Consider the following 25836-nt stretch of genomic DNA (forward strand, 5'->3'; position numbering starts at 1 on the left):
CAAATCAGGAAGTGATTCAGTTCAGTACGTTCACTCAACAGATTAGTTCTTTTGAACGATTCGTATGGAACGACACAACACTAACAGACACATCGAGACACTCTTCACAGTCGTATCATATGCATCAGGCAGTGACCAGCTATTTCTGACACCACCAGCAACTACTGTAGTATACTGAGGAAGAAAGTACAGAGCTCAATGTTCGTTTCCCATGTGAAACAAAATGAATGGAGTTAGTGTGCTTGTATGTGTAGCATGCTATACTAGTAACTTATGTCACGTGATGTGACTTGCGTTAGGAAGAACCATAATTATTTTAGGCCAAAACATTTGATTTGTTCATTACTTGTTTGGTCTATAAAATGTCAGAAAATGGTTGAAAAATATCGATCAGTGTTTCTCGAAGCCCAAGATGACCTCCTAAAATGTCTTGTTTCATCCCCAACTCAAAGACATTCAGTTACCTGTCATAGAGGAGTAAAGAAACTAGAACATATTCACATTTTTGAAGCTGGAATCAAAGAATTTTGACTTTTTCCTTTTATAATTACTCAAACTGATTAATCGACTCTCATAACAATTGACAACTAATCAAATAATCGTTGCAACACTATATGAGTTACAAAAAAGTTGTTAGAGCGGTGCATGGATATCAGCTGATCAGCAGCAAACTGGGTGAAGCTTGCAGCCCCAGGTCATAACTGTCCATCTATTGTAAACCGATGAGAAACTCATACTAGCTTATATGAAAAACCATCATGTGTGAAATTGAAAACGTTTCATACAAAATCAACTCGCTGTTTTTTCTGTCTCATTTCCATCTTGTTTTTCCTCTCATACACACATTAACTTTGTTTTTGTTTCTATCCTCTGTCTGTGCACACTTTGGAGCACTAGACTCTCGCCATTACAGTTTAGGGAGAAATTACCGTCAGTAAGAGTGCTTGTTTTGATGAAACAGCTCTCCCTGCTAATGCCAATGCTGCAGAATCATCAGGTAAGAATGAGATTGATAACGATTAACTGCCCAGCTCACTTTAAGGCCCATTTGAACATCCAAAAGAAAAAAGAAATGGAGCTACTGCGATCCATTAACAGCAATTAGATACATACCACTGATCATACACCACCAAGCCTCCATCAGTGCCAGAGGTTGACAAGCATGTGTAGGTTTAATCATCACCACCTCATTACTACAGTTATACCTTGACAGCACTGTGCCTAGTTGCCTTTTTACCTTCAGGTCTACAGTGAGTAAAATGTCACCTTATCTAAGTGATTAGATAAGGTGGAACTTTAGTGATCTCCACGGGGAAATTGGGTTATTGACAGAGCAGATACTACAGTACAAAACAAATGAAGTGTCTATCACTATCATCTCTACAGTAAAGAACATTTTCATCATGCATTTGCAAAGAATTTGCAAAACAACAAACACCTTAAACCCGCAAGAAACCATTTTCTCTATGAATACAAACAACCATAAACAAGCCAGGCACCACTTCAGCATACCAGAAACCTGCACTGCTTCTCTGTAAATGTTTGCTAAATGGGAGCAGGCAAAACGAGCGCAAATTCGACCAACCAGGGGTTTGGCAGTTTCCCAGCAAACACCAGCACTGGACTAAAAATGACTTTGTAATCAGAGGGTTTAGAGAGCAAACAAAGGAGGAGCGAAGAAACCCAGGGAATGATAGAGTGAGTCTATGAATTACTCAGCAGACACGTCTCTGCCTCTTTACTCCCTGCAGGAGATAATGGGGATCATCCGTCTTCTTGCCCTCCTTTACGCCCCATCTTTTGACCACTCATCTGCATCCAGGTCAGCTGAGAAATACCACGAGTCTTCTCCTATAGCTATAGTTTGTAGGATTTGGTTGGATGGAATTTCAAATTTTTGGAAAAGCCATGGCAACCTGTCTTACAAAGCAGAATCCAAGCTGGATAACGGCACTGATTAAAGGTGGTTAGCATTGTGGCCTCACAGCAAGAGGTTTCCTGGTTCAAACCCAGGGTACTCCAGCTTCCTCCCAAAATCCAAAGACATGCAGGTTAATTGGTGACTCTAAATTGCCCGTAGGTGTGAATGTGAGCATGAATGGTTGCAATAGTCTGGTGACCTGTCCAGGGTGTACCCCGACTCTCATCCAATGCCAGCTTGGATAGGCTCCAGCCCCCCCATGACCCCCAACAGGATAAGCAGTTATGGAAAAATGAATGAATGAATGAAACTTCTGTGTGTTTGTATTGTGGTCTTTTGCCGGTTTTAAGGGGGTGGGACTGAGTTAGAAAGAGGAGATCATACACACTTTCTCGCACCAATCAGGATTTGGCAAAACCCGATTCAGAATCAGATGACAGCTGTTGGGTTGTTTGCCAACTGTCAATCAAATCTGATCAAACCACACCCACAGGTTCCTGATGAAGCAGATTGGCTGAGTTTTTGACTGTTAAACACTTAAAGGAGTAGTTCAGCATTTTGGGAAATACAATCATCCTCTTTGATAAGAAAACTGATACCACTCATACTCACTGTGCCCAGGAAAGTAAAAACATTGCTGCAGTGAGCAGCCTGTAGCTTGGCGCAAAGACTTAGCGCAAAGACTGGAAACGAGGGGAAGCGTTTATAAGCCCCTTTTACACTGCCAGATTTTCCACGAATGTTGGGCCGTTTTGCCGGCAAGCTGCGAGTGTTTAGACACTTTAGACACACATTGGCAGAACCCTTTTGGTTTAAAAAGACCGAGGCAGCCTTCTGCAACGGGAGGGGCTGTTGAAGACTTGTGGGAGGAGCTGTTGATGACGCCACATGTGTGACCCACTGGCGGTGGATAAACAGGAAAAAGCTGATAGCAGGAATTCGTGAGCAGCTAGTAGCAACAGGGAAATGCAAACCTGACAGACACTGTAAAGATGAGCAACTGAGGAGACAAGGAATTGCACGCCCTCCTTGTCCTCACAAATGAAGAAGCCATTAACCATCAGATGAGGGGAATGGTGAAGAACGGGCCAACTTATGAGAGAATCGCCGAAGGACTGACCAGCCGTGGCTTCCCCCCCCAAGTCACTGTTTACGTCACACACTGAGCTACATGTTTTGTTACTCGCTCACGCCCCCCATTGCCCCAAAAAAGGCGCATTCTGTATGAACAAAAGTAGGTAGGCAGCATTTTGCTGCACTCCCCGATTTTGCTTTTGTACTGCCAATGCTGAAAGAAGACTGATTGGGCTTTCCTGCAAATTTGTACAATTCCTGTTTAAAAAGGGCTACAGACTGGCTCTGTACAAAGGCGTCAAATTTAAACTACTACCTCGGAAGCTCACTAATTAATATCTTAGATTTTGTTGTTTTTTTCTTTAACTTTGATTGTTGCTTATTTATTGTGAATATTTATTATAATGGAGGAATGCTAAAGATTAAAAGCCAAATTGTCAGGAGCTTTAAACCTTGAAAAGCTCTTTTACTTACTTTAAGTCCATTTTCCACATTTAAAGCGATTCCAGGTTTAACTCAGTGAAGGTATCCAGATTATTTAGTAATCCTGCTTCACGAGGCAGGCCTCAGGTCTACACAGTAATGTGTTTTCAAATTATTTAACTGGAGACAAGTTGTAAACAAAAAAAACAATGGCACAGCAAGAAGAACTGACACAGGGTTACAAGCTCTCATTAACTGCAAAACTTATCTGAGGATAGTAGAGCGAAGTAATCAAAACATTTTAGGACACATGTTCAGTAAGAAATAAAAACAGAGCATATAAATTGAAAATAAATGCATCTCTTGAGGAAATGCCACTCATTATAACAACAATAAGAGTGTACGGATCGTTTATTTCACACATCAGCAGGCCTGAGCTGCTGATGCTGGAATATTATCTAGCTGAGCCACTGGATTGTCTCAACCTCGTGTTATTCCAATTGCTGCTGCTGCTAAACTGCTTAAGAAAACATACATGATACATCTATTCAGCTTCATGAATAATACAGTGTTCCTGCACACTCACACACCTACTGGCACACTCAAGCCAAAATGTGTCTCTCGGTGTGATACACACATGCCTGACTTTAAATCCCTACGAGACACGCTTATTGAGAAGGATAGAAAACCTACAGGATTCTCAGGCTCTCATCTCCTTCCAATAAAACGAGTCGTCTATTCTTTCCTGAGACAGGATGCAACGGGGAGGCAACCGAAGGGCATCATCACGAGGTGAAGAGTTCACAGCAGCGTGCAGCAATAGGATTTGAGAGTTTTAAAAAAAGGTTGATTTCTCTTTACCCAAAAGAGAATGACATTTTCTTCTTTGATCAAGGAGAAAATAGGGGAAATATGGAGGTGGGGAGTCATGGAGAGAGGCGGTGAAAGAGAGAGACAACAGAGGAAGAAAAGCCTGAAAAAGAAGCAAGGCGACAGAGTCATGGAGATACTGCTATCACAGCTCCAACATGGCAGGATGTGACATGTGGAGAGCAGGAAGAGGAAACTGGACAGATATAGATTAATTTAGTAGCCGCTCCTGAAAACATGTCTATCCCATTAGGGGCCTCAGTGGCAGTTAATGTGCTTATCAAAGCGTGCACCTTTGGTCTATTCCTAACCCTGGCATGGTGCTACTACACACGGCAAAAGGAAAGCTCAATGCAGAATGTAACTACGGACCAGTGGGTTTTCTATTGTTCCAACTTCTGGGACTACACTTATCGGATTGCAGAGTGAACATTTTCTCCAGGAGTTGGCACGAAATAGGGTCACACCCTGGGGTCAAATCCCAAATCTAATCAGACTTAATGTAGGTCATTAATTAGTATGACTTTACCACAGCTCTGCTTATTTTACCATGTGAGACCTCCTCAAACAAAGGAGTAGTTAAACAATGAGTCTCACTTAACTAACAAAAACACAAAAGAAATGCTTTGTTAGAAACAAGCACCCTTGTCATTATAGTGCACCACAAGTCTGCATATAAGGATTTCAAGTCAGCGGGAGGATGAGCCCAGCTGTATTTACTCTGTAAAGCACTGACTGACTACACATAAAGTCTTCCCAGCACCAAATGTGACAGAAAATACATTTTTTTTGACAAATCGAGTAGGTTTAACGTGACAGGTGGTACAAATATGGGTAATTTCCTGTTTTATTTTTACATGGAGCTCCAGAGAGGCTAAACTCTGCCAAGAAGGTGGACGTGATTTTTATAGTGACGGACGAGTATCAAAGAAAGTGCTTAAGTAGCGTCATAAATCATATCAGTAAACAATGCTTTCAGGACTTTGCACAGGCGCATGCTATGATGTCTTTGTGTCAGCAGGTAAGTATGATAGTTAATATATTATAGATATATTATAGAGTGGATCTCTTCTTTTATAAAGAAGTTTGGCAAGTATAACCATGAGTACTGAATGTTTTGTTCAGCACAGAGGTTAGCTTTGGGTTTAAAGGCTACCAAAACATGTTTAATATTAGAATTAAACCCCAAATAATTCAAATTTAAGACAGTTTAGTGACTAAACTTAAGGCCTGATGTCTGCTAAAATAAAATGTAATATCTTTTATAGACTGGCAGATGCAAGAGCTTCATGTTCAAAAGCCTCTCTTTGCTCTTTTTGTACTTAGTTTTACAAAAACAGAGTGAAAGGTAAAGAAGTACAAGGAATAAATGGGCACGTGCACCTGTACACAAAAGCAACATCAGCTAAATTATTGGAAACTCTATAAGTATCTTGATATTTGTTCACATTAAAACCCTGAAGCCTACTTCTCACACAATGTCAGGACATGCTTGTCTCAACTTTTCTTATGACCTTCTACTGTCATGATTCAGAAACAGAAACCTTTATAGAGACAAAATGGTAGTTTGTGTGAATATGTGGGTTAGCATTACTTCTTAACTTTCCTTTTTAATAAACTTTGAAAAGGAGAGACCCTTGATCGTGCTTGTGTGATGAACAGAGCCCCATAACAGCAACATGGGTGTGTCAGCTCAGCTGTTGTAGCAGATAGCCATCTGATCAAATATGGTATTTGGAGTCTCATAGCTTAAATTTCAGGACAATGGGAACAGCTGGTATTTATTACAGGTGAAACTAGACATTGCAGCTTATTAACCCGTGTGGTATACTTTAACAGCTCCCTGTGCTGCAGTGGTTAACAGCCATGGGGAGAAAACTACAGCAGAAGTTGAGTTTTAGGGATGTCTGATAGTTGCAGAGGGGGCTTCAGTGATGCTGGCATGTTTTCAAACATGAGCCACAAAGCCAAGATAAAGGGCGGTGGTTCTGATAGCTGGCGTGAACAATGTTTAAAGCCCCACTCAAGGGAAATAAAAGGCATGCTTTTGGGCACACGGTGCGGTAGTTTGTGTACATGCTGTTGTCAACTTACCCTCAGAGAGCTCCAGCTCCAGCTCCGCCAGCTTCTCCCGGACCTCCGCTGGCAGGGTCATAGCGACAGCCGGCGTGGGCTCCAACATCATCGTTAGCAACCCGGTGGAGGTTCTTTCAGCCATGGTAAGAAGCACAAATAGGTCCACTGAGTCGCCGGAGAGGAGGACTGCGACCAGAAATGTTATAAAGAATTAAAAACAACAACGCCTCCTCACTTGTTTTCGGCTACGGAGGGCAAAGAGGGTGTTGGTGCTCGTCTCGCTGCAACGTCGTACAGATGTGTGAGAAATGTCTCCAAACGTCATGACACGGCTAGCTGCGAGGCTAGCAGACACACCTGGCTGTGTGTGTCCATGTAGTGTGGTAGGACGGGGCCCTGCCAGTGTCTCCCTGCCCGCTGTCTGTCCCTCGGCACTGACGTTGTCCTGACTGTCGGCGGCTGCTTCACTTCAACTGTGGAGGGAACTCATTCAACTCCTCGCTCGCTTCCCACGGCGCAGTCGCCATTGCATCATAGCAACAGCAGCCCGACCGTGCGCGCTCACGAGCCCTGGACTCTCGTGTCTGTGCGCGTGTCTCCTGATGTTTCTCATATACCTTGCCTGCCTCCTACTGTCACCATCACAGCGCTGCGCGGTGCTGAAGACTGTCCTGCTGAACATTATAGGTGCTTTTTACATTTGGTATTTTGACGCACAAAGAAGAAATAGCTTATGATATGAAATTCAGTTTTAATTACATTTTTCTTGAATTACAAAATGCAAAAAGCACCTAAAATTTCCAATAGCGCAGCACATAATCCAGTGCAGTGTAATACTGCACTGTATTATGTGCTAATAGCCTATGATAGAGTGTTTTATAACAACATATACAGTATTATAATTCTATTATAGTTCTATCAGAGGTGAGACCAAGTCATTGTTTTGCAAGTCACAAGTAAGTCTCAAGTCTTTCACTGAAGTTCCAGGTGAAGACAGTTAAGTCAACTTGGCTACCAAGTCAACAATGGCAGTCCCAAGTTAAATCCCAAGTCCTAAGATAAGACAGTTAAGTCCCAATTCAAGTAGACTTCCAACTTAACAATGTCATGTCCAAATCAACAATGACAAGTCCTAAGTCAACAATGACAAGTCCAAAGTAAAGTCCCAAGTTAAGTCCTATGTCAAGACAGTTAGGTCCCAAGTCAAGTAGACTACCAAGTCAACAGTGACAAGCCCCAAGTCAAGTCCCAAGAAAAAACTTATAAGTCCCAAGTTAAGTCATAAGTCAAGACAGTTAAGTCCCAAGTCAAGTAGACTGCCAAGTCAACAATGACAAGCCCCAAGTCAAGTCCCAAATCCACAATGACAAGTCCCAAGTCAGCGATAACAATTTCCAAGTAAAGTCCCAAGTTAAGTCCTAAGTCAAGACAGTTAAGTCCCAAGTCAAGTAGACTGCCAAGTCAACAATGACAAGCCCCAAGTCAAGTCCCAAGTAAAAACTTATAAGTCCCAAGTTAAGTCATAAGTCAAGACAGTTAAGTCCCAAGTCAAGTAGACTGCCAAGTCAACAATGACAAGCCCCAAGTCAAGTCCCAAGTAAAAACTTATAAGTCCCAAGTTAAGTCCTAAGTCAAGACAGTTAAGTCCCAAGTCAAGTAGACTGCCAAGTCAACAATGACAAGCCCCAAGTCAAGTCCCAAGTAAAAACTTATAAGTCCCAAGTTAAGTCCTAAGTCAAGACAGTTAAGTCCCAAGTCAAGTAGACTGCCAAGTCAACAATAAGTCCCAAGTCAAGTCCCAAGTCGACATTGACAAGTCCCAAGTCAAGTCCTGAGTCAACAATGACAAGTCCCAAGTCAAGTCCTGAGTCAACATTGACAAGTCCCAAGTCAAGTCCTGAGTCAACAATGACAAGTCCCAAGTCAAATCCTAAGTCAACAATGTATTGCAAGTCACAAGTAAGTCTCAAGTCTTTGCAGTGAAGTCCCAAGTAAAGATGGTCAAGTAAGCTACTAAGTCAACAATGACAGGTCCCAAGAAAAGTCAAAGTAAAGTCCTAAGTCAAGACAGTTAAGTCCCAAGTCAAGTAGACTAACAAGTCAACGATGACAAGTCTCAAGTCAAGTCCCAATTCAACAATGACACGTCCCAAGAAAAGTTCCAAGTTAAGTCCTAAGTCAAGACAGTAAAGTCCTAAATCAAGTCGGCTACCAAGTCAACACTGACAAATCCCAAGTCCTACATTTTTAAATTTAAGCCCTAAAAGAGTCATAATGCATTCTTCACCAGAAGTAATGCCGCTTTGACAACAGATTATATAAAGATCAAGACATGGGTGTAGCAATATTAAAATTGCAAATTGCAGTGTTGTCCTGATCTATACATTATTAAAACTTACACTGAGGATCCAGCACCTTGTCTTAAAGGTTTAATCGTGAGTGAGCATGTTGTGTCTTACTTTTATTTGAACAACAGATTATATTAAATTTACAAAAATCATGAACGCTTCTTAAAATTTGTATTTATGTGTTTGAACAAGTTTGTCGGAAGTTGTTGCATCTTCAACTGCAATTTTCAACCTGCACATTTTGTATACTGCAATTCATTTTTTGTTGACCACTGCAAAGTTTTTATATCCAAACAAACTTATCTTTTGTATGATTTTCCTTGTTCTTCATGGTTATCTTGTGCAATTTGATTAGATGCTGTTGGATTGGTTTAAACAAAGTGGATCTTACTGGGAACAAATACTGTTAATGTTTACTGAATCAGGGAAAAAAACAACAGGAAATTAATTAATTTGTGGCACACTTTTTAAATAACACACTTGTTAATCTCTGGTCTTGGGGAAAGGTAGCAAGTATTTTTAAGTCATTGGTGTTTAAGTCTAAGTCAAGTTTCACATTTGTCAGCTCGCATCTAAAGTCATCGAATTTCTGAATTGAGTCTGACTCGAGTCCAAGTCTTGTGAATCAAGTCCACCCCTCTGTTGTTAATACAGAAAAACACTAAGTTTTTGATGGATGGCCTGATGGATACATGCCCAGAGGCCCAAAGGGTCAGGGGGCACTTGAGTTAGGCATGTTAACATATCTTGCTGTAAAGAAAAATCAGACGACCACAAAGACACACTTAACAACCACAATGAGAAACAAAAGAATCCCCAAAGAGACGGTAAACATGCTCATAAAGATGTAAAACAGCCACAAAAGACATAAAAGAACCCCAGAGATGTTAAAAAAAAAAAAAAAAAAAAAAAGAAAAGAAAGGAAAAGAAAAGAAGAAAAAAAAACAACCACAAACAGACATTAACAAAAAAACAAAGAGATGCAAAACAACCACAAAGACACGCTTAAACAAATACAAAACTCCACAAAGAGATGTTAGATAACTAAAAACAACACATATTTGTGTCTCTTTGTCTGGGTCGGGGTGTCTTGCTGCTACCATACGAAGAGGGGACCTTTGAAAAATGGGCTAAGATGCTAACTGAGTTGATTAAGTGTCTTTATATATGTTTCCTTTACACTGAATATGTGTGCATATCTTTTATATTCAACTTGTTATGAGTTCATAGGTACCAAATAGGCCTATTGATTATGCTATTTGTAGTTTCTGAGATACAATCATAAGCCTTGAGTGCTCCGATTACCACTGGCACCACTGTTGCCTTTACTCCCCACATCTTTTCTAGCTCTTCTTTCAGCCCTTGCTATTTTTCAAGCTTCTCATGTTCCTACTTCCTGATGTCACTGTCATTCGGGATTGCTACATCTATCACCACTGCCTTCTTCTGTTGTCGATCAACACAATGTTGGTTAGCCATCACCAGTTTGTCAGTCTGGATCTGGTAGTCCCACAGGATCTGTATCTATATTTGCATGATTTTTAAACTGATTGTATTTGTCCATCTGGGATCAATAAAGGCTTGACTGATTCTTGATTCACAGACTCACACCATGATTTCAAACATGTATGTACTGTAAAGATATAATGAAATTATAACCCAGCTAATAAATGGATACATCAAAATTACACTTAAATATGAAATGATGCTAGTAGCCTACAAGGATGTAATATAGTGGAATTTATTTAGATATTGGGATGTAACAGATATATGTGAGTATTAATAATAGAAGAAATTTTATTTACATGGCACTTTTTTAAAACAACTTTTAATCGGAGACAAAAATAAATAAAATAAAAAGAAGTAAAAGTAATAATTAAAGTTAATAGATAATAAAAGTAGACATAGATAGTGTTTACTTCAACTAAACATTTTCACATTTCTGCACAGGTTTTTAAAAGGTATGTAGCTATAAGAAATTCAGGCACTACATGTGTGTTTTAGCTGCACTGTGAAGCAATGAAAATGTATTCTACATTAATGCTTAAAAAACAAAAGGTTACATATTACATGCACAATAGACATAACTTAACTTAAATTAAATTGACATTTACCTCTTTTGTTAGGCTCTGATTGGGTGAGTTGTTTGCAACTCCCTGATGCTGCTGTTGCTGGCTTTGGGTTTGGGTTAAGAAGTAGCAGAGTTACTGTTATCATGATTGTTTTGTCCTTCATGTACATTTATACATGTCATGAAACTTTTAAAATATATGTCCAAACAGATAAATATATATAATAATAAATACACTTAAAACAACCTGTTAAATAAGTTTTTCTTTGTCTGTAAAAACAAGTGTTATAAGCACCTTTAACCAGTAGGTGTAGCTGCATACACACTAACAAGGGTTCTTCTAAGGCACAGAATGTGCGACATTAATATGTGGCTGACAGTATTGCAGGTGAAGTGAAAGTGATGGTGATAAATCCTCTATTGTAAATAAAGCTCTTTCCTCAAAGTGTGTTTCAGATCGATGTGGTACTTCTCTCCAGGATTCCTCTTGTTGTGTTCAAAGATGGCCCCGTTTACCTCGGTGTGAACATCAACAAGATGTGTTTTCCTGTCAGAACACAAACAACAGGTTAGTCTGTAGCTCATATGACAATTATCTGAAGTCAGAAACTGGATTTGCTGTTGAATCTTTGTCCATACCTCTTTTGACCTTTGTGCAAGGTGTCTGTCAGAGCCTTAAGGTAAATGGAGCGATGGTGTCCTTGCCCCAGTTGATATTCATCTGTCCAGCAGTGACTCCAGAATATATCTGCATCTGTGGGGATGAAGTCACATCTGGACATCCCATCACACCCATCCGTCTCCAGATCCTCATCCCGATGCTCCATCCTGGCACGGGGCGGACACTCGGCAACGCTGTACCTCTGGATGAAGAAGAGTTTGGGCTTGCCGGCCAGCTTGGGGCAGTTATCAGCAGTGAAAAGACGTCTGACGTACTCCAGGCCTAGACCTGTGCCGTACGAGTCCGTACCCAGGACGTGGTTTGCCGAGCCACGGCTAATGATGCAGCAGACAAAGCCATCGCCTTCGAGGTTCTCTCTCTCTCTGATCCCACTGAGAGATGAATAAATGCCATCCACACTCAGCCATTTGTAGAGGACCACTTTGAAGTGGAGAGCCTTAAACGTCTGCTCCAACATGTCTGAATACGTAAGGAAAGGTGAAACCAGAGTTAAAGCAGCCTGTAAGGGTCATTTTTTTTCTGCAGAATGAGTACTGATAATTGAACATTTTAAGTCAGTTTGGTGGTTATACTGCTGTATTTCTTATTTAAGCAGGATTTTAAATGCAAGCTCTTCCCTTGTAATGTAGTATTTTAACAGTGGCATTAGTACTTAGACCTAAATACTTATTCCACCATTAAACTAAAGCTACAAAGTGTTTTGTGTCTCACCTCCATCATTACCCACGCAGTCTATGATAACACAAACTCCTCTGGGATTGGTGTTAAACTTGTAGCAGTCTACTTGTCTCTGTAATGCAAAGGAGCAAGCAAACATGTCTCATAAATGCACTTCACTAATTAAACATATTCAAACATACAGGAGGGAAACTTTACCTGATAGTTCTGCTCTCTGTAGACAGGTGTGGGTAAGCTTCCTGTGGCTGTTGGCACAGAAAAATGCAGTGTTACGAATATAAAAGCGAAATACAGTGAGTGACCAGGGGCTTTCCAACTGTTTTTACAACACAGTTATAAAGTCACAGTTGAAATAATGTTTGCTTTTGCTAGTTCCGCTGGTATGACAGGGTATTTTTCACTTACTGGCAAACACAAGTCTTTTGAAATTGCTGTAATGTGCTAGTATGCAGCCTGTCTTACCCATTTGCAGAGACAGTACTGGTTTTGTTTGCTGTAGAGAAGGGGAACTGTTTGCAGCGGGGAATGTACCCTAAAGAGAAGATGTTTTTTTCAAAAGTATTAGTTTTACAATAGAGTGAAAAGAACTTTACGCGATGAATAACTTGTGCACTACTTACAGGAGGTCTGTGCCTTTGCTGTTGAGACTGATGTCCCTCAGATGTTCCAACTGTGAAACATGGACAGAAATACAAGTGAATAAAAGTACAGCAATAAAGTAGAATTTAAAGGACTTTGCAATTCTTCTTCCAGAAAAGTCGACTTTTAGAAGGCTAAAAGCTAAAACTTATGACATGTGGTTTGGTAAATAAATACAGAGTTTGTTTACAAGTTAATCTGCCCCAAAGAAAGATATCTGACATTCGATTTCGTTATAGTACATCTTAGAACTGGATGTTATGCTCAGTAGTGCAGCTCAGTAGTGCTCAGTGGTAGTTGATGAGGTGAGTGTACTACTGGGCAGATGGGTGGGTTACAGAGGATGAAGTGGGCACACTCTCCGATATATTTCAGTGGATTCTTGGCTGTTAGGTGGGTTTGCTGTGTTAACCCTCCACTACACTACTGAATATGGTGATATTAATGAACAAGATAGACTTAGTCAGTTTTGTTAGTTAAATGAAACAGAAAATGAATGTATTTTCTGTAGGGATACACCTGGAACGACACCAGTGTTTAAAATAACAATTTGATCTATGCTGATAGTGCTGGGTTTTTTATTGTTGTTGTTTGTTTCTCATACAGTGCGCCTTCTCTTCAAAATATTGATGAAAGGAAAACCCCCACTCATAACCTACCTCTTAGTAAGATGCATGCTTTTCCTTACAAAGTGAAGCATATATCTGCCTTTTTTGTAGGTGAAGATTCTTGAAGACGTTTCGCCTCTCATCCAAGAGGCAGAAGAAGCCTCTTGGATGAGAGGCGAAACGTCATCAAGAAACTCAAGCAAGTCCAGTTGCCTGTGATATAGCACTTGTGATTACCTGCCTTCTTGCAGCTCGGTCTATTTCCCTATTATCCAACATGTGAGTCACACAGCTGCTCACTGAAAGCAAACATGAAAATAAACCACACATGGACATGGCATCTATTGCCCTCTTACATCATGCCAGAGTCAGATCCAGACCAGTGTCTTCTTTGAACCTGCAGCTTGGTATGCTAGCTAATGTTGTCTGAGTCTGACTGCAAATAACCGACACACAAAATTTAGCCTATGCAAAACTGATGTGCCACAACAGAAAACACCGGCCACTGCCATCAGTGAATGCCATCTTATTTGCAGGTAGTCGAATATCAACCGATACCAATGTTCAGCTAATAAATCGGTGCATCCATAATTTTGTTTTATACTTTACTTTATATAAAAATCTGGGAAACAGCAAAAAACAATTACTTGGAACATCCTGGAACATGATGAAATACAGTTTTGAACTGTTACGAGTATGTGGACAATGCATGTCCACTGAGAAATAGAGTGTCACTTCGGTAGCTTTTCTGTTGGGTTCCTGTTCCGTTTCTGTGTAAAAAATGTTCTCTTACTTTCTGTTCTCAGATTTAGGAACTATGTTTGTCTGTGGTACCTGAACGTCAACTGCCATTAGTCTTGTTTGTCTTTTTTTTTCTTCTTCTATTCATATAGGCCTTATCGAACATTTTGTGGCATGGTGAGACAACTAAAATAAATTTATTTAAATAATTTTCAGGTCCTATTTTGAGCATTTTCTATTTCATACTTCACATGTACTCTGCATACAGTATACAAGTCACTAACCTCACAGATCACCACCTTCAGATTTCACTTGAGAATTCTTTTGCACATTCACATGTATTTTCTTGTTTGCGATAAACTCCTCACAAAGCCGTTCAGAAGGCTATTAAAGGGTAAAAGTAAAAGACAATCTCACCTGACATCTTGTATGCAGTCACTTTTTTGGCCAGGTCGACCCTGTCAATGTCTCTTAAACATTGCTCTATAACGTCAACTCTTTCAGGTGAAACTTTATCCAGTTTCTCAAGTTCAATGATCACGTCCAGGAAACTCTGTAATACAAGAGAAAAAGAGGAAGTTGTTCATATCTTTTTTTATTTCTGAATTAAAATTAAAAATACTGTGACGCATGTTTGACATTTTTGAGTGCAGTGGAATCCCACCAAAACTCCCCTCCCACACACACAAGAATGAGAAACTGAAGAAGTGAAAACAAAACCTTACTTCATTCCTATTTTTATACCTTTGCTTTTTCCATCTTCTCACGAGGTAACGTGGTGCTTAACAAGAATTTCACGTTGTTCAGATCTTCATCGGCTATGTCCTCATTTATATTAGCCATCAATACTCTGCAGTAAGAGAAATCATGATCATTTTAGCAACAAAGAGTATGTGAGCTTTGAATATGACAATATGTATGACATCCTAAAACACACCTCACCTGAATCTTGGCAGAACCTGCCTGTGTTTCAAAGTCCTCTCCACCTCATCCCTGCTGGTTTTATACACCTTCCTCAGGATATCAAAACGTTTCAACTGCAGCATCAGCTCCTCCAGGAACAGGTGACCCCTCTCGTGGAACATCACCTTAGATTTCAGCATCTCCTTCACACAAGCCACGCTGTTGTCCGTGTCCAGGATTTCACACAGGTAGAAGAGCCTCCTGCGTTCACAGCTGCTGAGAGCCTCCACGGTTTGGTTAATGGCCTGAAGCTCACGTGGGTCCAGATGAGCCATTGACTTCGGTAGGAGAGTAGGAGCTGCTAAGATGATCAACAAACAGAAACTTACCAGTGGTGGCCGCTGTGCCTATAAACCGGATCAGATTAAATACAGTGTTAGTTCCAATAAACTGAAAATCATGAAGATAAAACAAAGTGAAATGATTAGCGAATTAAAACAACTTACCAGGCGACGTCGATAACTGACAGCAGAGGAACAACGTAGGAGGAACTTATAGGAAACCCACACACTATAAGGCTGACGCACAACAAAACTACTGGGGGAAATTCGTCACCACGGCAGGATACACTCAAGCAGGACGTTCTTTAATCATGCACGACGACTAAAAAAACGTATTTGCACTAGTGATTACGCAATGGATGCGTGAAAATACCGTAATTCTTCTATGTTGTATAAAACTGCAACAGCTCGAGATAACAGCTCCAAGTGAAAGTGAAAGCATGCAGGAAGCAGCTCTGCGATAACAAAACTTAAAGGCACAGACCAATGCATTAAAAAAAAAAAAACCCGCAGAGCTGATGGATTCACACGTCATTAATGGCCTTTTTACAGCAGATGATATAACATTTATAATATTTATAATTGTATTGTTGCCAAATAGAAGGTACTATTAATTGCTTGCTATTGATCTGTAAAGCATTAATCAAGTCATTAGTTACCACTTATAAGCACTTTATAGTAAGCCTGCCTCTTAAGTTGTTTTCATCATGTGTTTTATTATATTCCTGTCACTGTGGATCTGGATCCATCTTAGTTTGCTCACTCTGAGACAGAAAGTATGTGTTGTATAAGACTTGGACAGGGATTCACATTAACATGAGTAGGGCTAGTATTTAAAAACACTGCAGTAAAAAGGGTTATGTTTTTAGACTGTTTCTAGTTTTTATTAACAAAACTCCATGCCCTTTATGGTTAGATCATGTTTGGTGGCTGAATCTATTATGCAAATGATTTATAATTAATAGGCCAGTCTGTAAAATGGAAAAACAGTTTCACACATTCGAAGGTGATGTATTCAAATTGTTTGTTGTGTCCAACCAAATGTCCAAAACCCATAGGCCTATATACAGTCAGGTCCATAATTATTTGGACAATGATACAGTTGTCATCATTTTGGCTCTGTACACCACCACAATGGGTTTTAAATGAAACAGTGAATACCTGCTTAAAGTGCAGACTCTCAGCTTTCATTTAAGGCATTTTTCAAAAATGTAGTATGAACCGTGTAGGAATTACAACCATTTCTTCACACAGTCCCCCAACTTTAAGGGCTCATAAGTATTTAGACAAACTAACATAATCATCAGTTAAACAGTCAGTTTTAATACTTGGTTGCAAATCCTTTACAGTCAATGACTGCCTGAAGTGTTGGACACATAGGCATCATCAGATGCTGGGTTTCTTCCCTGGTGATGCTCTGCCAGCCCTTTACTGTAGCCGTCTGCACTTCCTGCTTGTGTTTTGGGTGTTTTGCCCTCAGTTTTGGCTTCAGCAAGAGAAACGCATGCTCAGTTGGATTCAGGTCAGATGATATGACTTGGCCATTGCAGAAGATTCCACTTCTTTGCCTTAAAAATGTCTTTGGTTGCTTTTGCAATATGCTTCAGGTCAATGTCCAACTGCACTGTGAAGCATCGTCTAATGAGTTTTGAAGCATTTAGTTGAATCTGAGCAGATAATGTAGCCCCAAACACTTCAGCTTTCATCCTGCTGCTCTTGTAAGCAAGACAAGACTTCACTAGAATAAATACAGAGGGTTTATCACAAGATGCAAACCAATGGTTAGCCTTAAAAATGGAAGGCCAGATTAGAGTTTGTCAAAAACCATCTAAAAAGCCTGTACAGTTGTGGAACAGCATACTATGGACAGATAAAACAAAGATCAACTACCAGAATGATGGGAAGACAAGAGAAGGAAGAAGGGAAGGAACTGCTCATGATCCAAAGCACACCACCTCATCAGTGAAGCATGGTGGAGGTACTGTTATGTCATGGCCATGCATGGCTGCCAGTGGAGCTGGTTCTCTTGTATTTATTGATGATGTGACTGCTGACAAGAGCAGCAGGATGAAAGCTGAAGTGTTTGGTAAGTCCCCCCCTTAAAGTTGGGGGGACTGTGTGAAGAAATGGTTGTAATTCCTACACGGTTCATACTACATTTTTGAAAAAAGCCTTAAATGAAAGCTGAGAGTCTGCACTTTAAGCAGGTATTCATTGTTTCATTTAAAACCCATTGTGGTGGTGTACAGAGCCAAAATGATGACAACTGTATCATTGTCCAAATAATTATGGACCTGACTGTATAATCACTTTACATCTTATGACAAAGAATGAAAAGAAAGAAATGAAATCATCATTTGAAAAGCCAGAACCACCGAATGAGTGGTGTTTTGCTTGGAAAAATAAATAAAACAGTAAGTGAAATCGATGCCGATTGCAGGCGTTTCACCACGACACAATTAGCTGCAGCTCTAATTGGTGTTGCTAATGTTACAGGATTAGTCTCTGCATTATGATTTAAATTTACAGAATTTTTGAGAAAGTATTAAATATTATTTGTGATTAAATTGTGTTTGGTGGGTGCAGTATTTTGCAAATATCATAAAACACAGGGGCGTAGCACTATATTCTGGGCCCTATGCCTAAGCAGTCTCTGTGGGCTGGGCCATCCTTCTCTGGATCCATGTGACTCAATGCACCTTTTGATTTTTTTTTTTTTTTTAACAAGGTCATTTTTCTTTCTCTCCCTTTCCTTTATTTCTTTTCTTTTTTTGGAACCCCATTTCTCTTTCTTGCGGAAAGACATGACAGTATAAGCAGTCACTCGCTCGGCTCTGACTGCGTTTAGAGATGAATCCTAGTACGGGGTGGACTGAACGATTTTGTACCTCTAAGGAGTGAGAGAGGCCCCAGAAAGTTTCCACAGTTTTTTCATACAAAGTTTAGTCTTTCAACCTATTTATTCAGCCAATTTAATTTATTTATACTTACTTATTACTATGGAAACAATTTGCTAAGGAAAACCAAGTTTTTATTCAAGGCTTTTCGAGGCCCCCCCTCCCATTGGAGCCCTGTGTAATCATTCCCATCTTTCCCCCTATTATGACATCCCTGTAGTAACACAGTAACCGTACGATTGCTTTCTGCACGTCATCTTTTTAACACCGAGGCAACTATAAATAGGCTTCAGTCACAATCAAATAAAGGGACTCTTCTGCTTTGGGTGTAATTAAATTTAGATTGTATGTATTTATTTAGATATTTTGATTTGTTTAATGTTTTCCAATTAATCTGCTTTGAGTGTTCTATTGCTGTCAAATTATGCATCCTGGATATGTGCAGTTTAATCGGTTTGTTAAGGTTTTCTTTATAAATATGAAAAACTAACTGCAGAAGTGCGCTCAAGCCATGATGCTGGTTTTTCCCATAGTCATGAAAGCACCACTTCTGTTCCCCGCTGCAGGTCGCCTGAGCTTTCTGCTTACCAAAGCGCACTGAGTTCCGCTCAGTTTGGCCAATCGTGTCGCGCTGTGCTTCAGCACCATTGCAGTGTGGAGAGATCATACGGAGGTGTAGCTTGCTGAGAGAGGGATCATTTGGAGGAAAGATACTCGACCTGGGTGACCGCTTTTGGCCAACACCACCCCCGATACAGTCACCGTGTGACATTGCCATAAGCAGCTTCAGTCCGGGTGAGTATTTCGTTACCTGAACAGTCAAGATTTTCCAGGTAGTCGCAGTCAGCGGCTGCTGCTGACTTGGACCATCATCAGCACTGTGTTCGGTGTGGATGTAAACCCGCGGCTAGGAGGCTTCAGCGTTCGCGGGCTGACACAAGTGTTGGCTGTCTTTAGCTACAGAGCAGATGCTTCGGTGCTGGAGCCAGGCAGCCAGGCAGCCAGCAGCCAGCCGTTTCGGCCTGGTCACGACTGGTGAGACATGAGAGATGAGGATGTCCAGCAGCTCCTGACTTGGACAGGCACGCTAACAGCATGCCAGCCGAGCTAAGGTAGCTAACGTTGACATACAGGTTCAGGCAGTCGTGGCAGTGTCGGAACGACCGTTAGCCTGTTAGCAGTTTACTATCCGGCTAATAGAGCTGCGCAGAACCACCCGGTCAACACGTTAGCTAGCTACGGTGTTGAAGGTAAAACAGCCCGTAGGTTGTCACTTCATGTCAACCAGTGTACATTTGGTCCTGTAATATATTCACTAAATCCATTTGAGGTTGAACACCATAAAAACGCCGCAGCTTGTTCATTCAAAATGTGTTTTATTTTGAAATTTTAAGCGGAAGTCTCAAGGTTTTTTTAAACAACTTTGAAGTGATAAAAGCAGCATTAACGTTCATCTAGTACATCTCATACTAAAGTTAAAGGGTTGGGTCTGATAAGTAGTCTCATGGACAGACCTACAGTCTCTGAATAAGCCTTTCCTATGTGGTCAGTCAGCCAGAGTGGCCTGGCTTTATTTCATACCATCATGCATGTGAGTTTGCAGCAGTACCATGTGACTTGAATGCCCATGCCAATGTATGTAGGTTACATATAAATGGTCATGCCTGTGTTTATGTACCTAAGTACATGTCCTAGTGGCCATGTTTTGTTAGGTATGAGCAAATAACTGAGATGTGTTAACTCAGTAAATAAAGGGGAGAGTGCACAGTGCATGGCTGGTTTAGGAGCGTCAGACCTAGAGTCCAGAGCATGGTGCCTATATGTACACCTGTGGTTCTCAAACTGTGGTGCAGGCCCCCCTAGGAGGGCATAGAGACACTGCAGGTGGGGTGTGTATGACCCAAGGAACACTACTTAGTGAAACAAGTTGGATGAATTTGCTTTTTGTAGGAAAAATAAACCAACAAGAGACTCGCTGATGCTATTATGCTGACCTTTATTTCACCAAAGTTCAACATGGATCCCTTTTTAGTAGCTGCTACCCCACTCATTGTTAATGCTTGATTAAAAAAATTGTAGGGTAAGGTGCATCAGCTTTTTCTGGCTTTTGAAGGGGGGCATGACAGAAGAAGTTTGAGAACCACCAGGGATGCAGAATAATATCGGCACGTCATCGGAATCGGCTGATAATGGCTTTGAAATGAAATATCAGAATCAGCCAATGTGCTTATTTCTGCCGATATGACAAACCTATATGTATATATATATATATATATATATATATTTATTTATTTATTTTTTTTTTTCTTTTTAGAAAAAGAGAGAGATGACTGGCTGCTCTGTATATTCAAACGTAAATCAAAACCTTGTGTCAGATGCTCATGGAGAACGGGAAAGAACAGGATACTTAGGAAGGTAATTTAGGCGCTCCAAAAATACAGAAAACATATTTCAACCACTGCAGGTCTTTGTCAGGGCTTTAAAAACAAGTTTTTACATCTGTTTTACAAATTTATTCAACCACCACAAAGTAAAATGACGCTCTTAGAAAACAAAAGGCTGTGAATTATTATTTTCCCTAGGCCTTTTCAAATTTTAAAGGAAACATTGTATTCTATAAATGCATATAAATCAGACAATGAAATAACAATACTACACAATGCAAACACAAATAGGCTACATGATCTTAAACTAGGGTATTACATAAGTGGGCCTGCATAAATTGAAATACATATAAAAATAAAGCGTACAGAGAAACAAGTTATATTCAGTCAGAGGATTCAGAGAATAAAGTTGCATAATTTTCAAAAAAATATATCAATATTGGTTTTGGTTATCAGCCAAATGAGTTGTTATATATCAGCATATTGGATAGTGGCAAAAAATCCAATGTCACGCATCCCTAAGAACCACTGACTGAAACTATTTGGCTGAGGACTTGAGCTGTTTGAAGAACTGTGCTTGGACAGGACAGTGTTTTACATCAGACCAATAGTTCAATGCTCAAAGTTACCAGCAGCAACCAACACTCCTTACAACAGCAACATCACTAATTCATTCCTCTCTGCTCTGCCAAGCCAGTTTACTTCTGCCAAGTTGCTTTTTTGTTGATCTTTTCACTGTTGACACACTGTTGTTTGTTTTTTTTTAACACTGACATCAGTAAATGAAAATGAATGCTGCTTGGTGTGATACTGGTCACGATAAGTCAACTAACCCCCTAAAATAATGGCGTCATCATCATGGGCAAAGATGTAGCGCTGAAGATCCAGATAATTCCATGCCATCTGCTGCTCACCCTCAGTCATCATCCTCCTCCTCTCTCCTCCTTCCTCACTCTATCTCTGCCACCGTGTGTTTTGGGACTAGGCTATCATCAGAGCTGTGGCCTATTTTAGACAGAAACTCCATTTACCCACTTAATCTGTGTCTCTGTCTCCAGGAGTTGAGTTTCTTCTATTGCTCAGTGTAACAAATGATAAATTATTCATCCCAAGTTCTTTGATGAGGCCCTAAAAGGTATCATATCATATTGTGGAATTGTAAAAATCAGTTATCGAGCAGTGTACTGGAGTTAGTCATGTGCTGGATAAAACTCTTAAGCTTGCCTAATGGTTTCAAAGGAGATTCACTGGAAGCTGAGGTAAACTCCTATGAACTCTTGAGTTGACTAATAATGCACAACATTGTTGTGTTTTGCCCACGTGTCTGCAGCAGCTTATTGAGACAGCTCGAAACCAAAACAAAGCTAACCGTAAGTGTATTGAGCCCCAGAGTGTGTTGCCTCCCTCCCACCTACGGTGATGCACACGCCTAGGGGATCAAAGCTGTAATTAGCCTGCCATGGATTAGCAGTGGGGGCTATTTTCCACTGTACTCGCTCCCACAGAGCCAGAGGATCACACAGGAAGCCAGCCCCCTGTCCTCTCTTTCCAGTAGAGAAAATCTAAATCGCTGTGTTTGTTGTTGTCCCCTTGAGGTCCAGCAAACGAGAAACATCAAATCTGGAGAGTTTGGACACAAGGCGTTTCGTAAATAGATTTTGGTATTTTCCTTTTTGTTTGTTGTCATTCGACATCCAAATCAATTCTCGATGTACTTACGAGTCGCCAGTGGAGTCATTCGAATCGTGTTGCGTGCAGACAGACTTGAGAATCTGCTGGATGTGTGGCTGGCATGCAGAGAGCTGTGGTGCTGCTGACTCACTGCACTGCCAGGTATGAGCTCTGTCTGTGTGTTGGCTGTCTCCATGATGTACAGTATGCCTCTCCCCCAGTACCCCCCCCCCCCCCCAGCTCAGAGACTTGTCTCTCTGTCGGCCAAACACGAGTTCATACTGTTCCTCTGGGTGCTCCAAAGAGGTGGAGCAGCATAATGTGTGTACTCTCTTGTTTGTAAATGAATCAGTGCTTTCAAACGTGATTGCAACAAGGTTTTGGAATTACAGGGTATATTGCCCAAACTAATGATGGTATTACCATATGGGTAATTCTGCAAGATGCAATTCATGTCAGGAGGATGACGGATGTTTCTGCGCAGTACTTGTGGTTAGGGCTGCAGCTAACAATATTTTCACGATTCATCCACAGAATTAGTCTGTAAAACGGAAAATAGTGAAAAATGCCTGCTATAAACAGCATTAAAATGTGTACTAAAGGATTGATACATTGCTGCCATAGCTTATCTCAGATATAAAAAAAAAATCTCTGTTATAGTGAACTAAAACTGTTTGCATGTCCACGATAGGCCAAAAGGTAGAGCAAAATATCTGTATGTGTAGACAGGACCACAGACTTCTTTTTTTTTGGTTTGACAGTGGTTGACATGAAACAGAAAACTACAGGTGCTTGCAGTGAAAGGTTATAGACAGTGGTCTACGCTGCTGAGCTATGCTGCCATCATCGGGGTGTTGGTTTTGTGGATGTGTGTGAATGTTTTGATTAGGTTAGATTAACTGTATTATCCCTAAGGGGGAAACGGCTGGTTCCCATGGAAGTGGTGAAAGGCTTTGTCATTGTTCAGCTGTACAGTATGACTGGTTGATTTCAGCGTGCCACAGACTCTGACCTCCTTCAGTTCATTTCAGCGAGTGCTGTGTTTGCAACCCTCCATTATTAATACAATGCTGTGTTGGCAGTTCAAGTGGTTAACCTTTATTCCACCATCCTGTACTGGACACAGTGAATAGCTAATATACAACACATATTTTAGCGCAATCTGTCTGATACATTGTTGATAGTAAACAAAGAACAAAGCCATTAATACTTAAGGCTATCATTTTTCTATTTTGAAAATCAGTGTTAGATCCTTCGACTAGGTAGAGCAGAAACATGTAGTTTGATGGGAAAGTGTAGATAGGGTGTCTGCAGGTCCTCAAAAAGTCTTAAAATGTCTTAAATTTTATAAATAGAAGGCCATAAAAGTTATTAACTTGCCTTAAATGTGAATTTGTGAGGTCTAAATTGCCACAAACATCTAATTTAATGTATCTATCCTGTAATTTCTTTTTGACAAAATGAGTTAAGCCACATGTCTGATGTTGCAAATCTTTAAAACTGCCTTTGAAACTAATACTGTCTTTTTAATTTTGCACTTGCCTGTTGGCAAACTGTGGATTAATGACTCAGTCATATAACCATATTCCAACACAAATCCAACTTCTGCGTGGGACTATATATATACTAACCTGCGATGCTTTAATAATAAATAGACAATCCTAAGTTTGTTTGAAAAATATCTCGAAAATGTCTTAAAAGCTTTAGATTTGAGTGTCTGATACTGTTAACTGGGCGCACATACAGTGAAACTATTCTCATCAGTTTATGGGACTGTTGTAACTCAAGAAAGCAAGTGTTGCAAACAGTCATAAACATTACTTTTTGCCTTAAAGAAACCTATTTATGCAAGCTGTAATAAGTCCGTTTTCATGATGTAGATATATTGCACATGCTGCAGAAGCTAAAATTCTAAAAATTAATTTGACTGTCCAACAGTGCCAAACCACTAAAGTATCCAATTTACAGTGACAGCTAATCCTTACACAAGAAGCAGGAGCCAGTGAATGTTTGATATTTTTGGCTGGTAAATGACCAAACCTGCTGGTCTGTAGTCGTGCCCTAGAAGTCAAAATAGCTAGGGTGGTTGAACATCACACAGAGGTTTTGCATACTGTGAACAAACTTAACTGAAGGACTGTGTGGATGAAATAAATAATAGTCATTGGAGGCCTCTTGCTGTTACACATGGATATTTTTTAACAACATTTTTTACAAAGAAGTAACCGCATACAATATATTGAAAAAGTCATGTTGTCATTTAAGACGGTTCCCCTCCAAAAGATACAGCTTCATTGACCAGATATGCTCACAAAAGGAAATCACATTTCCTGCTGTTGACCTGAACACAATTTACATGAGACCACAAGGCACATTCACTGTCGGACTGGATGTCAGCAAGGAAACTGAAGCTCTGTATCATTAATACGGCAGCACGGACGGTTTATTTAAGCCACGATAATAGGTCATCATCCTCTCAGAGCCACTGTTTTCTGCTGGGCTTTGCCGCTCAGCTCGCTGGTCACGACTCCGTGCCTGTCTGAAGTTGAGCAGATGCCAAGGCCCGGTTGATTCCAGGAGCCTTTGAATTATTGCCAGTTATTTGTTGTTGTGATATGATGTGAAGGACGTGGAAGGAAAGTGGGGGCTTTTGCTGGATCAAGCTGTGGGAGATGTTTACTGGAGGGTGAGGCACCTGTTAACAAGTGCTCCCTTACATTTAGTGAGGCTAATGCTGCCTATGTGCTTAGCACTGTTTGGTAATAAAGGGGTGGGGGCGGTTTCTACAATTATGCAACCTTACTGATCAAATATAAACTGTCAAAAACAGTGTTTACAGTAAACAATAAACTCAGTCAACAGGAACAGTTTGTGTTGCGTAATAAGATTTTTAGGTGTCTAGCTCCTAAAAATACTCGAGTGTTTCATGAGCAAGCCAAAGTCTGGCCAGGGCTCAATGGCTTATGCTTATTAACTTGGCAGCAGTTTCTAGCAGAACTCTGTCATTGTCCAGCGAGTGTAATTTCTTTGCGTCTGCTGCAGTGGGATAGACGGAGCCAAACTGTAGCCCACATTAGTGTTGTTTTTCATACTGTAGGAAACAATTTGATTTAGCAACCATTATGAGCCTCAGGGGTGGGAGGGCGTTTAGAGGCCAAGCTCTCTGGCTTGGTTTTCTTGGTGTTCAGCAGTTTTGCGCACACACCACCAGTAGCATCTGAGCTGGTTGTGTATTAATTCTAGTAATGCATCCACACTCCTGTACTCTACCCCCCCCAGTTGATCCTTTGGTTATGCAGGCTGTGGTCTCCGGCCTGTGGGGCCGTGCAGTGGTCTTGGCATGTCAAAAAAGCTCAAGGTGGCCTATTGTTAGAGGAGTGCTGAGCAGCTTATTTGGCAGCGCAGCATTTTCCTCCATTTCTCTGGAGTAAAGTTAAATGCTGAGCTGCTCCCCCACACACCATGCACCATGTCAGCAGCGGTGCTAAATACTGTGGAATTAGTGGTCA

General features: G+C 40.6%; 3 protein-coding genes across 11 annotated transcripts in view; 1 reads left to right on the plus strand and 2 right to left on the minus strand.

The window, feature by feature from the left end:
• dip2a (disco-interacting protein 2 homolog A) overlaps positions 1–6902 on the minus strand; it is a 110040-nt gene extending 103138 nt beyond the window's left edge. For all 8 annotated transcript variants that reach the window (XM_049593739.1, XM_049593738.1, XM_049593737.1 and 5 more), the window contains exon 1: positions 6383–6902. In XM_049593739.1, the coding sequence (XP_049449696.1) occupies positions 6383–6506 (124 nt within the window). In that variant the 5' untranslated portion in view covers positions 6507–6902. The remainder of the gene's footprint in view (positions 1–6382) is intronic.
• Positions 6903–10452: 3550 nt separating this feature from the next.
• LOC125900047 (CASP8 and FADD-like apoptosis regulator) lies at positions 10453–16429 on the minus strand. The gene is made up of 10 exons (XM_049594806.1): positions 15541–16429; positions 15074–15441; positions 14876–14981; positions 14549–14684; positions 12764–12813; positions 12606–12675; positions 12342–12388; positions 12177–12255; positions 11423–11924; positions 10453–11330 (listed from the first exon to the last, which is right to left on the minus strand). Exons 2-10 carry the CDS (start codon positions 15367–15369, stop codon positions 11201–11203), a joined length of 1416 nt encoding a protein of 471 aa, XP_049450763.1. The 5' UTR covers positions 15370–15441; positions 15541–16429; the 3' UTR covers positions 10453–11200.
• Positions 16430–17746: 1317 nt separating this feature from the next.
• LOC125899719 (protein FAM126B-like) overlaps positions 17747–25836 on the plus strand; it is a 59568-nt gene continuing 51478 nt past the window's right edge. The window contains exons 1-2 of one of the 2 annotated variants that reach the window (XM_049594205.1): positions 17747–18617; positions 18839–19067. The gene's annotated coding sequence lies outside the window, so the exon portion shown is untranslated. Of the gene's footprint in view, positions 19068–25836 lie in introns of both variants that reach the window. The other variant, XM_049594206.1, reaches the window with a different exon arrangement.

Source organism: Epinephelus fuscoguttatus, linkage group LG13 (genome assembly GCF_011397635.1).
Source record: "Epinephelus fuscoguttatus linkage group LG13, E.fuscoguttatus.final_Chr_v1".
In the NCBI taxonomy this organism is placed as follows: Eukaryota; Metazoa; Chordata; class Actinopteri; order Perciformes; family Serranidae; genus Epinephelus; species Epinephelus fuscoguttatus.